Source organism: Oncorhynchus nerka, linkage group LG20, assembly GCF_034236695.1.
Source record: "Oncorhynchus nerka isolate Pitt River linkage group LG20, Oner_Uvic_2.0, whole genome shotgun sequence".
NCBI classification, from domain to species: domain Eukaryota; kingdom Metazoa; phylum Chordata; class Actinopteri; order Salmoniformes; family Salmonidae; genus Oncorhynchus; species Oncorhynchus nerka.
Genome location: NC_088415.1, coordinates 33,926,776 through 33,942,103, shown reverse-complemented (window position 1 = coordinate 33,942,103; position 15,328 = coordinate 33,926,776). Strand labels below are relative to the sequence as shown.

Here is a 15,328-nt window from a genome sequence, read left to right as displayed (position 1 = left end):
ACTGCTGCTGCCACAGTGATGACTGTAATCCATCTTTGCTTTTGTCACAGCAGTTTGGAAAAGGTGTGGCAAGGAAAGGTTTAGTCAGCAAGACCCACTGCTGATTCACAGCTTCTGTCAATCTCTTTATAGCTACTTGTGAGATGCCAGCTGGATTTGAGCCCTTACAGAAAATAGGAACTACAGTTAAGTTAACATTGTTCCATGCATCCATGACTTACGAATCCCTTTTTGCCCGACATTCGAGGGGGGATGGTAATGAGACCCGTAAGATACCTCATGCAATTTATAATAGTGACAAAGTAAAAAAGTGTGAACGAAATAACCACGACAACTGAAATCTACCGTCAAACTCAGGGTTTATTAATAAACACACAGTAATGGGGGGAGCAGGAAAAGGGGCTGAGCTGGAACCAAGGAAAGAAACAAGCATCCAAAAACACCCCTAAGCTAGACTAGCCTATTTCAACAACAGCTAACTAACTAACCAAAAATACAGTGGGTGGTCCGCCCAGTTCTAACTAGGGTATTTAACAAAGTTTACCTACGGGTAGTGTATGCCCATGGGCGACTTGTCTTGGTTCCCCCTTTTCCCACCAGCAAACAAACAAACACCATAACCAAAACAATACTCACAGGTGAGGACAAAGTGCTATGGAGGTGCTCAAAGAAAAGATAGCTCAATACATAAAGAGAGTGAAACAGCGCGCTCTACAGACATGGCATTTACAGAGAGATTGAGCTCCAGAGCAAACAACTGACAGGGTTTTTAAACCAAGGGAAATGAACTGTGATTGGGTAGGAAACAGGAGGAGGTGTGTCTTCTGATTGATGATTGGTGACTGATTGGGGAGTGATGATTTTCACCTGTGAGGGGAGAAGGAGAGAAAAGAAACATACACACAGGATACACACACAGGATACTTGTATCCGTAACAATGACAGTAACATTTCTGCTGCAAAGACTTTAGTGAGTGAGTGAGTGAGTGTGTGTGTGTGCGTGTGCGTGTGCGTGTGTGCGTGTGTGTGCATGTGTGTGACAGTGGACCAACATTAGTCATGTACTGTTGCTGTAGCTTAAACATGCCATACTCCCAGGTTCAAAGAGCCTAGTGAGCATCTGAATGAGAATCTCTCAGCAGTCACTCATTCAGTGTCAAACTGCCTCTTCTGGCTGCAGTGTGTGTGCCACAGAATGCTTTCTCTATTCTTCCTCTGTTCTCTCACTCTACCTTACATCCATTTTTACAGACTCTTACTCTTCCCATTGGCTCTTTTTTTACCCCCATCCTGTTCTCATGTTGTCTTTTTCCTGTTTTCCTTTCCTGACAGCTAAACTCTGTATCGTTCCCCGAGCTGCTAGACTCTGTAGAATTCCCAGAGGTCTTGGGTGGGGTTTGTTTCAAATGCCGCTAGGTTCTTGATGTGGGTTTGACAGTATTGCATATTGATTCTCTCAGGTTGCCCTTCAGTGTTGGAGCAGGGTGGCAGAGAGGAGTGCTGCATACAGCACAGGGTGAGCAGCATCTCAAATCAGGAGGCTGAGTGAGTGAGTGAGTGAGAGAGAGAGAGAGAGAGAGAGAGAGAGAGAGAGAGAGAGAGAAAGAGCGCTGGAGTGGAGGGAGGGGGTGGAAGATGCGTGGGAGAGGAGAGAGGGAAAAGGAGGGGGGATTCACTCAGTGGGGGAAGCAAAAAAAGGCACAGAGAGGAGGGAGAGAGGAGGGAGAAGAGAGAGAGATGAGGGAGAGGAGGAGGGGATTGAGAGAAGGAAGGGTGGGGGTTGTGAGAGAGAGAGAATGTGTGTGTGTACGTTCATGTGTGTGTGTGTACAGGAGAGTGAGTACTGCTGCAGCAGGAACAGTGAGAGGAAGACTGCAGTTTCTTGGGCTGATGGGCGAGCGATCGAGGGACGTTATTAAGGCACTGTTACATTAACCCTTAAGTGCCTCTCTGGTGAATGGGTTGGCCCATCCATTGTGGATAATAGGATCAAGGAGATTGCTCTGGTAAGGTGTATTCTAACCTTTCTTCCCTGCCTGGCTTTAATTCTTTATGGGGGAATATTGAAGATTATGCAATGGAAAGGAGTGATATTTGTGAAGTGAAACTAAATGCCGCTGTCCGGTGCTGAAACTGTACTGTAGGGAAACTCAGTTGGTGCTGGAGGTTGTACTGTGACTCGATGGATCTGATCTCTGCTTGCATTACACAGTTGGAGAATATTGGTGAAGGGATGTGTATTCTTTGCTTTGCATGTTCTTCTCTAGTGCATACTGTATACGCCTTTATGACAAGCTCGATCTTACATCTTGTGACATTTGTAGATTCTAAAAGATGGTGAAATTATTTAATTTACAAACCTCTTAGCTCCTTGATTTATCTCAGTTTGTACTGTGACCAATTGCAGTTCTGGCTTGGGATATTTTATATATATATATTTTTTAATATGTTATATTTTGCTTTAGGGACTTTGAATGAACACTATGGTTGTGAATATACAGTAAGTCACTCTCATTGGCTATGGCTCATTTAGCCTGGGTGGTTCTGTGTGTAGTGTAGTGGAGTAGCTACCTATTTTCCTGGAACATTTCCAGGAGGCAGCCCTGCTGACAGCTGCTTTGTTTATCCCACCAGCGTCTATTAACACTTCACCCTGTCCTGCACTGTCAGGAACCAGAACGTGGTGCAGCTACAAACACACGGCACCCCGCCTAACAAACACCAGTCTATTGCACTGTCTGTACCTGTTCTATGCTAGGACAGGAGCCTAGGGTGTACCATGCACTCAAATAGACTCTGTGTGTAGGCTAAGACAGGACAGAGGAGGAGCAGATAAGACAGAGGCTGACAGATATGCTGAGCAGTATTGGAGAGAGGAGACCAAAGAGGGGCCATGGGGGTTTTATGAAGTGCTGTAGGATGCTTCTTTTTTTTTACTATGTATAATGTGGGATGTGTAGCCAGCGCAGGCCGGCAGGCAGAGCTGTGAGGGGACAGTTCCAAGGACAAAGCCCTGGCTATCTGGGGCTGGTCACTTCACACCTCGACAGTGCTGCTGACTCGCATTGTTTGGCTCGGCTCTGCAGCAGCCTGCCCATACATAGTCAGGACAGTAAACTGATGGAGTTCTGCATTAGAACGAAGGATATGGATTATTTCATACAGCTTTTTCATATGAAAATATTACAAAGTGCCTTTGAATCAGGATACATGTATTTGTTGGTAGTTTTATATGTTATTGAGATGAGAGCCACAAATGTTCATTGTTGTTACATGGTAATTTGAATCAAGCGTGTAAGTATTTCCGCCATTCCATCGGAAGTGGAAGTGAAGCGTCTTACGTACTGTAGACTACAGTCTCTGCCCTCCACCAGGCTCTGTGTCCTGAGGTGACTTCCTGAAATGCAAACCAACCAACCACATTGATCCTGTCCCTGGAGACAGAGTCTCAGTCTCTGCTGTTGTACCACTCACACTCAGCTAATCAATTTCAGGGGTCGGAGTGGTCACATGACGATCACAGTATGACACCACAATGCAAAGGGTGCCTAAGAATAATTGAAAATGACTAACTACACAATTATTTATCTAGTGTGTTTTTACATTCAACTTGTACTTGCAATACATCTCATATGAAAACAAAAAGGCACCCTCAATGGCCTGAAATCCATCATGGCCTGAAATCCATAGCACCGGTAAAACAACACCCTTCGCTTTCTGAATGCGGCAAAGAATTGCTTTAAAATGATCTAGATTGTGGACTGTTGGAGGATAACGTTCTTCAGCCCCCAACACGTTTATATCTCAGCCTGACGAATCCCTTGGTGGCTTTTCAAGTCCACCAGCTTTTGGTTTTTGTCAGCCTCCACCATGAATTGACAGCTGGTGTCCCACTAAAATAAACTTAGAATAGAGCCTCATTTGAACTACTCTGTGTGTCTTGTCCTCCTTTCCCACAGTGTACATACAGTGTCCACCGGAGTGTCCATTTTGCTCTCATCTCAAGAGCTCCTGCAGCTGTTTTGTAAAGAAACAGCCCAGTACTGCAAGTGACAGCTTTCAGATACTTGTCGCTTCCCTAATAATTTCCTGGGTGGAATCCATCATGATTTTTGTATTCATTCGTGAGTGATTGCCTATTTTGTATGTGGGTTAATGTGTGTAATTCTTGAGTTGTAATGCATACTTCCTCATTCTTCATGTGCTTTACCCAGCACAGTCTTAAAGGCAAATGTAGAGTCGGTTCATTAGGTATGGACTTGTTTGTTACGAGAAACGAGGGATAATACTACTTCTCCTTTCACCACGGCTCTAATATACGAACGACTAGCAACAGCAAGCAGATCATGGGAACTAAAATCTTTGAACTTTATATATTTTAGTTGATACGAGACTAAAGGATGTTTGTTCTCTACTAACAATCTCTCAAGGTCCAAATTCCGTTTGCAGATTGCAGAGCTACCAGCTATCAGAGGTCAAATGAATGCATATGATTAGTATTTGTGACTCTTTCATCTGATACGTCAACCCAACAATAACAACATTTGTGAATGCTCAGCTGTCCACCTTTTCATGCCAGCCAGGTGAAGGTGAGAGAGTGATAGAGGCGGTCTGGCCTCGTGATGTTGTGCTGCCTGCCAGGCAGATGGGTCAGAGAGAGGCAGAGTGGACGGTCCAGGCCCTGTCATCAATCCCAACCTTCTGCCAACCGCCATGCTGCTGACAAGGCATTTTCAACACTCTTTAATCTGCAGAGGTGAAAGATAAGCAGCAGGCCGCTTTTAGATCTGCAGATAGCTTTGGGTTGTTGTTGTTGTCCGGAAGTTACTTGGGCTAGATAATAAGTCGTATATTTACCGAGTAGAAGGGGACTGAATCTCTCTGCCAATGACAACGAGGGTTAGAGATTTCCAATTATTCTCTTGATTAATAATGTGTTATCATTATGTTTGGACAACATGGTTATTATTCCAGGTCTCTCAAACATGGTCTCTTCCGATTTCCTTTATAAAACGTGACTCGGAATGTCATCCAGTAACTGACACAGAAACCTTGGGTTATTGTTGCAGGAGCATCCATTGTGTTTGCCCTCCATTTTGAAACAAGAGGCTGTTGGGATCCCAATAGATGTCGTCCTATCTGCATTGCTGCAGAAGCCCGGCTCTTTCTCTGTTTTCACTACAGCTTCACATGCAGATTGGCTCACTATCTCTGTGGCAGTATGATTAATCGGCCTATCTGGGGACAGGCTGGGGAATGGGGTTGGGGGAGGGGAAGAGGAAGACATGGGACTGTAAATGATCCCAGCCCAGGACTCATAAGGCATTCAAACAGCAACCCTGACCCTGAGTATTCTGAACGACCCCTCGGACAATAGCTGAGTCACAATCAGCTGCAGGTAGGAGTTAGCTACCATTGTTTTATCCACGCCAGACAGTTTGTAAATCCTTCCTGTGGGACTGTCAGGACACAATGTTAAATGTTAGAGAAAGCTTTTCTTTGGTTCAGTTCAAACAGATCATCCACAAGGCTTTTCTTTTACTTGGAAGTGGTTTTGTGAAGTGACACGAGGGAATGAAATTATACAAGCTATCGACCGTGAAAAGACTTGGATTGCACTGTATTGCAGGTGGATTGAACTTTAGCCGGACTGCCAGGTGTCCACAATACATTTCACAGCAGGGCTTTGTGTTCATGCGTGCGTGTTTGTTTGTTTGTGTGTTGTGTGTGTGTGTGTGTGTGTGTGTGTGTGTGTGTGTGTGTGTGACTCCATGTCCCTGTAAATGTCCTCTCCTAAGGGACTGCTCAAGCAGAGCTGATGACAAAGTAGTGGTGATCAATGGCTGTATGAATGTGCAAACGTCACCCTCCCTGGTTATATGGCATTAAGCTGGAGAGATTCCTGTCTGTACAGGAATGGGAGAATTGGGGATGGGGAAGAATGTTCTTACCTACTGTAGGCATTGGTGTGGAAACCTGATAAGCTGAACCCTTTCCAGACCTGGTGCATTACTGAATGTCTTCTTGCTATCAAATATTTGTCTAATGCCCAGAGATTAGATTCCTCATTTTATATCTTTCAGAGTAAAGATCACAACCCAATGGCATGCTGTATTCCTGATCCTATACTAATGTACTCTGATGTGGTCTTTGAGACGGGTTAACACTAGTAGACAAGCATGCCTTTGGGTTTGATGAGACAGGGCTAGGGCTGCAATGAGTCAGCTGGATACTGCCGCTCAATGCCTATTCATTTAATTGCAAGCTTTAATTAAAATAAATTACAGTTCCCTAATTGCAGACTAATACACTACTAGACTATTGGGGGCATTCAGTGTGGCACAAGCCCAGAAGGCTCCAGGTCAGAGTCAAACTGCAGGACACTACATTGTCTTTAGCCCTTTGAATGTGGGCATTCCATTTTGTAAGATTTGACCACAGTCTCTTGACATTTTGTAAGATTTGACCACAGTCTCTTGACATTTTGTAAGATTTGACCACAGTCTCTTGACATTTTGTAAGATTTGACCACAGTCTCTTGACATTTTGTAAGATTTGACCACAGTCTCTTGACATTTTGTAAGATTTGACCACAGTCTCTTGACATTTTGTAAGATTTGACCACAGTCTCTTGACATTTTGTAAGATTTGACCACAGTCTCTTGACATTTTGTAAGATTTGACCACAGTCTCTTGACATTTTGTAAGATTTGACCACAGTCTCTTGACATTTTGTAAGATTTGACCACAGTCTCTTGACATTTTGTAAGATTTGACCACAGTCTCTTGACATTTTGTAAGATTTGACCACAGTCTCTTGACATTTTGTAAGATTTGACCATAGTCTCTTGACATTTTGTAAGATTTGACCACAGTCTCTTGACATTTTGTAAGATTTGACCACAGTCTCTTGACATTTTGTAAGATTTGACCACAGTCTCTTGACATTTTGTAAGATTTGACCACAGTCTCTTGACATTTTGTAAGATTTGACCACAGTCTCTTGACATTTTGTAAGATTTGACCACAGTCTCTTGACATTTTGTAAGATTTGACCACAGTCTCTTGACATTTTGTAAGATTTGACCACAGTCTCTTGACATTTTGTAAGATTTGACCACAGTCTCTTGACATTTTGTAAGATTTGACCATAGTCTCTTGACATTTTGTAAGATTTGACCACAGTCTCTTGACATTTTGTAAGATTTGACCACAGTCTCTTGACATTTTGTAAGATTTGACCACAGTCTCTTGACATTTTGTAAGATTTGACCACAGTCTCTTGACATTTTGTAAGATTTGACCACAGTCTCTTGACATTTTGTAAGATTTGAACACAGTCTCTTGACATTTTGTAAGATTTGACCACAGTCTCTTGACATTTTGTAAGATTTGACCATAGTCTCTTGACATTCTCTGAAAGCACCCCGAAGCAGTGCATACATGCTTTGCGACTAGTTCCAAACGTATCTGACTCTGTCCTCGTTATAGACTGAGCTAAGAGCTCCATAAACCTGCTGTGAGAATGACTGTTGTTTGCTACATAATGGTTGTTGGCTGTGTTAGTAGAAAAGCTTCTGTCTAAAGTACACAGCTTTATTTAGATCACATTCCCCTAACATTTTGATTATTGGAGACAGAGAAATTGCTGCTGCAGATAATGTGTAGGAGGTTGCAGCGAAAAATACTGTCAAAGAAAATGGGGCAAACGCTCCAAACATTGAGCTAGCTATGTGAGAGGATTGCCTGTGTCTCTCTCTGACAGATAACACTTCAAATACCACCTTTAGTCATCATCCACCAAATACAGTGGACATTAATTAAACATAGTGATTTGTGACATATTCAGCAGCCAGCTGTCTTTGAAAGAAACCCAGATAAGTACCAAAGTGTTTTCCACTGTCTCTTGTACTTATTATACTGTTATATTCAGTCCGAAAATATCCGTAATGACTGCAACTCATGAGACATTTGTGGCAATCTCAACAACCAAATATTTGAAATAAGTTAGTTTCAGAGCCAGTCAGTCAGTCCAGATCAGCCTCTTCATCTCTTTCTCCATCAGATGATACATAAGCAGAGGCAGCAGCCATTCTAGTAGTTTCACAGTAATCCTATTAAAACTTGTGCTCAAACTAGGCCATTAAGGCTCTGGGAGCCCCCGGTCCATTTCAGCAGGGGTAAATTGCCTTGCCAAGGGAAGTAAAGAGTTTAGGAAACAAATCTGCACATAATATCTAATTGAAACGGCACCAGAAGCCTTTTCCGCTCAACTTCTCTCAGAGTCAGTTAAGATGTCTGGAAACTCAAGTTGACCTATTGGCTAGCATTCTAATGCAAAAAAAGAAAATCACGAAACGAATCACCTGAGGTAGGCCTATAAGCCTAGTAAGTATAAGAGTTGTTCTATAGGAGGAGGGGCTTAATATGTTTACAGTGAAGGCTTGGGTACTCAGTCGAATAAAGAAAAACACAATAGGCTATATCCAAAAAAGGTGTTCTGTTCAACCTTACGTCTGTCTGTCTGTCTGTCTGTCTGTCTGTCTGTCTGTCTGTCTGTCTGTCTGTCTGTCTGTCTGTCTGTCTGTCTGTCTGTCTCTCTGTCTGTCTGTCTGTCTGTCTGTCTGTCTGTCTGTCTGTCTGTCTGGCTGGCTGGCTGGCTGTCTGTCTGTCTGTCTGGCTGGCTGTCTGTCTGTCTGTCTGTCTGTCTGCTGGCTGGCTGGCTGGCTGGCTGGCTGGCTGGCTGGCTGGCTGGCTGGCTGGCTGGCTCCTAATTGAAGTTATGTCCCTCTGTTCTTATAGGACTGGGATGATCATTTCAAATAGACTCAGGGGAGGGCATCGTCAGGACTCCAGGAGTGAATCAACGTGACTACAGACAATATTTATTCTATTTCCATTAGCGTAACCAAGACGCTGATGTTCGTTTATGATGTCGCCGTGTCATGTCTTGGAGCAATTTTTTAAAAAATTAATTTCTTTGTCAACTTATTGCAATTAATTTGTGCCAAGAGTTGCTCTGTGCAATTTGGATGGATATAATTGCTCTGTGTTAAAATGGAAAGGACAAATATGTACACCTCTCTAGAAAATACACAAATCTAAGGCCTATAAAGGACTATCTGAGTAAAAAGGCTGTCTTGACTGTCTTCACTGCTCAGTACAATTTCCATGTAGCAGTAAGATGTCATTCAAATGAATGAATAGAATGCAGGCTGGATCATCTGCAGGTCATACGCACCACCCATACAGTCCCAGATGACAGGCAGAGGCCTGCTGTGCTGCGGGGGACTAATACTTCCCATTGAGGTCATACATTAGATCACCCTGTATCTCACAGAGCCCCCGTCAATGCTGTCAAACCTACTCTAACAGCCAACCATCACAACGGCTGACCTTAGCTGAGCTAACAGTCCTTGTAAATATAACAGCCTTTTCACAATGCCCACCGTCCAATACTTAATTTACCGCCCGACTGCTCCCAGCATCCCAGCAACATGCCCCCTAGCCACAGCCCACATGCTCGTATGACCAATTTTCCCTTTACATGAAGTGACCATTTTGAGCTGAATATACAGAGGAATATCAGCCAGCTTTGCCATGGTTTAGAATGATGTATTTTCCTTCCAAGTAGAGTAAAGGGGAGTGTAATCAAAATGTTAGCTCACTTCCGGACACAGGCAGGGCACTAGCAAACAGCTGTGCAGGAGTGAGATGGAGGCGAGGTTGTCAGGGACCAGGGGAAAACAGAGGACTTGTCCATCCGTCTGGCTGTAGGAATGTGTTAATTAATCATAGTCAGGGAACTTGTTGTTGTGTAATGTAGCAGCTGCACTACTACTGCTCAGTGCTTAGTGCTCTCTGTCCTCAGATTATTTTCTGCCAGGACTGACCGGCGTGCTAATCAGCCCTCTGAGAAACAGAGACGCTCTGATGCATATAGATGGAGCTACTAGCAGCCCAGGCAGGAAACTCCCTTCAGCATGGATGATGTTGTCACACTGCCAGTGCATGTTAATCACATCCACTTCCTCCTACACCTCATCAGCATACTGTACATGTATGTTTTTAAGTGTATGTCTTAAGTATGTCACATCATCCACAGACGGCGAAGTATGATCTCTGTAGCTATATGATACACTATGTTTTGGTTTGTTCTATGCCCTTTCTTGACTGTGGTAGGATGATTAGCTAAGCGCCTTGCCCATGGGTACCTTTGAAGGGTTCAGAGGGATCCGTTTGGATTTCTTTGCCATTGACCTGTCTGGCCCATAATTACATTTCACTTTTGTTTAAGCTGGGTAATATGTTAGCTAAGAGAACACCAGAACACACAAGGGACACACAATGTGGTGTGTTTGCATGCGTGTATGTGTGCGTGTGTGTGTGTGTATGTGTGCGTGTATGTGTGCGTGTGTGTGTGCGTGTATGTGTGCGTGTATGTGTGCGTGTGTGTGTGCGTGTATGTGTGCGTGTATGTGTGCGTGTGTGTGTGCGTGTGCGTGTGTGTGTGCGTGTATGTGTGCGTGTGTGTGCGTGTATGTGTGCGTGTATGTGTGCGTGTATGTGTGCGTGTGTGTGTGCGTGTATGTGTGCGTGTATGTGTGCGCGTGTGTGTATGTGTGCGTGTATGTGTGCGTGTGTGTGTGCGTGTATGTGTGCGTGTGTGAGAGAAAGATAGATACTGAGGTGTCCATACTGAGGTGTGACTAGAATGTGCTTTATTCATTACTCAAGGGCTTAAAACCCCAAAAGAAAAATTACCTATAAATACTAAAACAAAGTAGTTAGATTGTAATTACTGTAATGCCTTCTCTCTACAATAGCAAGATACACCCCCATTACTAATGTACATGGTAATGACAATTGAACAGAGTGCCTCTTTATTGAAGTTTTCTGCCTAAGCTAGCTTTGCCATCATTCGTCAGTGAAACAGAGTAAATATTGAACTGAGGATTATCCAACGCTCCAACATTGAGTCTACCCAAACATTGTTGATTTGAGAAAGCCACGTTCCTCTCTGCTTACCGACAGTAATTCCCCTAGCATCCACATCTCAGCTGGTAGTTCGCAAAAATACTGCAAACCACAAATGAGCTGTATAATTTCCTACCTTTTGTGGTGTGATTATTTGAAGTCAACAACGGTTTCTGAGAGCTGCTCTTTATTCCAGTCTGTTTATACGCAGGAGCCCTTGATTAGCATCCAATTCTGAGGCAGTGTGCTTAGTGATGAGGGCCAGATCATACCAGGAGCCATGTTGCTCAGGGATGTGGAGGACAGCCATTTTGTTTGTTATGAGGAGAAGTAGAGGAGTCACTAACTAACCGTGAGAAACACACTGAGAGATGGAGCTCTACAGATAAAGCTGTTTCTTGTCACAGATCTGTAGCTAGTTGTTTAGTTAGTACATTTTTCATTTAAAGCAGTGGAAGTAAGTATTTGCCAATGTTTTGTTCGTCTGATATGCTGCCTCTAAGGACACGTCTAGATGGAGTAAATGTTCCTTTAGAATTGTGACGGCAAGATTTAGAAAAGCTCTGTCCAGACCAGTTGTATAGTCAAACAAAATGATCCATGGGAGACTGCATTTCATGTAGTATTTAGACAGCATATTCATGATAAGATATTGACCAGACTATTGTACACATATAGTTAGGGCATTAAGGCAGAAGAAAGACGTTCTATATATTGATATGTTTGTTTGACTGTTTATTTGGCTTGTGTTGTAAAGGAGGTATTTCTCATTGAATTTAAAGCCTCCTTCAAAGGGAAAACACCATCTATAATGAATTCACCAGCAGTAAGTGGTAAGAGCTGATCATAAAGCAGGGATAATGACTGCCATGAAGCATTGGACTAACCCTGGTCCTCTGAGCCCTCCCGCGGCCTGCCACCTTTCGACAGCAGAAGACATAAAACGCTTCACCGCACCATCTCTCCCAATGTTAATTCAGTTCTGCATAGCCTAGTCTGCCCTGAGGGTCAAACAGAAGGATAAATCTACCCGCCTTAGAGCCTGGCTGGCTGGTGATTATCACTGGGTTGTTGCTCACACAACCCAAACACCCAACACTAAGTCTTCACAGCCAAGAGTTGGACTATGATGACTGTTGTTGGCTATGTGTGATACATACCTCATGTTTAACAAATGTCTGCCCCCTGATACAGCCCATCAAACTTTTGGCATGTTTTGTAACAGACATGCCCCACAGCCAATCAGACGCAGCGTGCTATTTGTAAGAATTTGATTGGGTGGGTTTGCCTTACACAGGTGGAGGATCCACGCTGTGATTCCCCCAGTGGCTGGATGTCAGCAATTACTATCAATTCTGGGCAGAGCAAGTACAGACAGGTCGCCTCCCCTAACACCCCTGGCTTACAGGCTGGCTGAACATTCAAAGTCTTTGATGTTATTTCACATTTACATTTTAGTCATTTATAGCAGACGCTCTTATCCAGAGCGACTTGCAGTTATTAATCTTAAGATAGCTAGGTGAGAATCACATATCACAGTCGTAGTAAGTACATTCAAGACTGAAATGTATAATCCTGTGTTGCTCAGTTGGTAGAGCATGGCGCTTGCTATGCCGGGGTTGTGGGTTAGATTCCCATGGGGGACCATTATGGAAAGTATGAAAATGTATGCACTCAGAGTAAATTGCTCTGGATTAGAGTGTCTGCTAAATGACTAAAATGTCTTATTTACGATACTCTGTGACCTATCTACTGTATTTCAGCAAAATAGAATGCGTTTAAATGGAAGAGCAATGAAATCCAGACCAGTTTCTGCCTCAAGAGTCTTGAGACAGAGCATTTAGAATGCGCAAGATGGTGGAGAAAGAGGAGAAACTATTAGGGGAGATGTCAGGGAAAACACTGTTTACATGGGGTGTGACACAGATAGCATGATGGTACACTATAGCTCCTGTCTGTAGACTGAACATCTTCCCCAGAGAGAACATCTGAATGTAATGTGGTCTTCCCCACAATGCAAGTTATTTCTCCAAACATTCTTTAAAAAAAAAACACTGTAGTGTTTGAATAGAATCCTAACTGACTATTACTGTAATTGCGTGGGTGAATTTCCCTCCTCACTAACATTTTCTTTTCAAATGAAATGTTGCGGAAATGTGTTTTTAATACAACTACGGCTTATGATTCACTTCAAAAATGATTTGTTATCCCCTCATGGTCTTCTTTCGCTTAGCCAATTTAGTAGTTGCAGTCTTTCCACAAGCCATTTGTCTTCTGCAACATCAACTTGCATAACGTCGCAAACATACGTTATTCTAGTGTCATACCACATTCCTAACTAGTTCTAGTCCCTCGGAATAACATACAGATGATCCTTTCTGTTGTCAACTTCATTCAATTGTTCACCTGCAGCAATTGAGACAGACGGTATCTTCATCAGTGGAGCGGAGGATTGGCGCTTGAGAAATTAGAAATCCTTTTTGTTTGCCAATATCGCCATTGCTTTAATGGAATCAGATAGAGAAGTCTCCTTTCATTAGGTTTGTCATCCTTCACAGCCCCTCTCTGAATCTGATTACAGCTCAATCACTCATCACTTGACACAGTTCTGCTCACACTCCACTGCTGTTTTGTCGCAGTTTGACTCCTAGCCCCGATAACAGCTTTGTGACTAAATAACTGTTTTGACCACGCACAGAGCCAGCATCAGAGAATCAAAGCTGTCTTTTGCTGGCTCTGGCACTTAACTTCACACTATTCACACTACTACACTGATTTGGCTCAGGCATTCGTGATGCAAAATGCAAAGATGGATACAATGTGCTGCTAAAAGGAGCCGGTGTAGTATTACAAATGATGCACCTGAATAGCAACAGCCTTGCTTCAAGATTGTCCAGAATGTTAAGGACCTGTGTGTGGCCTTTATGACTCGGTGTTAACAGCCCTCTTTCTCTATTCATAGGGACTGTGTTTGGTCTAGCTGTCTAGGATGAAGTGGAACCTGTTCAAGAAAAAGCCTGAAGCCATGGTCGGACCTGAGCCCACCGGGGCTGCTGTCTTAACTGTGGCCCCTGGCCCCGTGGCCTCCACCGCAGCTGACAACTCCACAGAGGCTGTCAAGAACGGTGACTTCGACGACATCAAGAATAAGTTCCTCAATGAGATCGACAAGATCCCATGTGAGTGCCTGTCTGGTGAGAGGCTGGACGTTGCACAGCAACTAACACTCAGACCTGTCCAGATGAGATTTCATGACTTTTATTGATAATACTCTAAAAACAATGGCTTTGGAATTAGATCTGTTCTTCCCCTGAAGCCATTGACGTGCCCATTATGCCATTATTCAGTATCGATCAGGTGGTGTTGTTCCTAATGGCATTCTCTAAAAATCGAATTTGCACCAAATGTAATTGTTAACTAAGCAAGGGCCTCTATACTATGACTTTGGCCTCTCATATCAATCAGCAGGGAGAAATCATTGGTTGGTCAAATGTCAAACCGTTCTCTTTTTTTGTTATGCGTTTGTGTGTGTCTGTGTTTGTTGTGTTTGTGTGTGTATATCAGTGCCGTCATGGGCCATCATCGCCATCGCTGTGGTAGCTGCAACCCTGATTCTCACCTGCTGCTTCTGCATCGTTAAGAAGTGCTGTTGCAAGAAGAAGAAGAACAAGAAGGGCAAGAAAGGGAAGGGTGAAATGGGAATGAAGAACATGAAAGAAGGAGAGGTATGTTCAAACCTGGGGAGGTGGGGGGTGTTGTCATGAAGGAGGACCCTGCATTTCACACAAACTAACTTTGGCCTACATTGCCTTAAAGCTATAATGACAAGAAAGCTGCAAATCTTTAAAGATTGTGGATGCTTAACCTGAGGAATATGTACCAAATAATGCATCCCCAAAAAATGATTTTTTGGATAATGGATCATTCCGACTTGGAAATAATAAATGTATAGTTATAAAACATAAGAAATAAGATGTCAACAAACACTCAACAAAAAGTTGCTCTTTCAGTAGAATATTTGTCAATAGCAGCATAGAGGACCTATTGTCCCCTAATTAATAACCACATCACTTAGTGGATGGCATGGTGAAAATTGAGCCATGTCTAGACATTTACAATTTATAGCAATTTCAATATTTTGTAGATAATTTAACCCATCATTGAACTGTCAACATCTCGAGAAAACATTCGCCCTTCCTTCTTCATTTCTTGTTGTTAAATATTGTGTATTTGTCAGAAATGTTTAGTCCTGCTTTCTCTTGTGCATTGGGACCTGGATAAAAATGACACAGCTGAGCACTTTTGCATGGGGGAATTATACTATTGTGGATGGAATATAAAGCGTACCAAT

General features: G+C 43.1%; 1 protein-coding gene across 1 annotated transcript in view; it reads left to right on the top strand.

Moving 5' to 3' along the window:
- The first annotated feature begins 1,857 nt into the window (after nucleotides 1-1,857).
- The window catches only part of LOC115102321 (synaptotagmin-2-like), a 29,664-nt gene continuing 16,193 nt past the window's right edge, over nucleotides 1,858-15,328 (top strand). Inside the window, exons 1-3 of the mRNA XM_029622145.2 lie at nucleotides 1,858-2,006; nucleotides 13,940-14,156; nucleotides 14,542-14,702. Of these exons, the coding sequence (XP_029478005.1) occupies nucleotides 13,967-14,156; nucleotides 14,542-14,702 (351 nt within the window). The 5' untranslated portion in view covers nucleotides 1,858-2,006; nucleotides 13,940-13,966. The remainder of the gene's footprint in view (nucleotides 2,007-13,939; nucleotides 14,157-14,541; nucleotides 14,703-15,328) is intronic.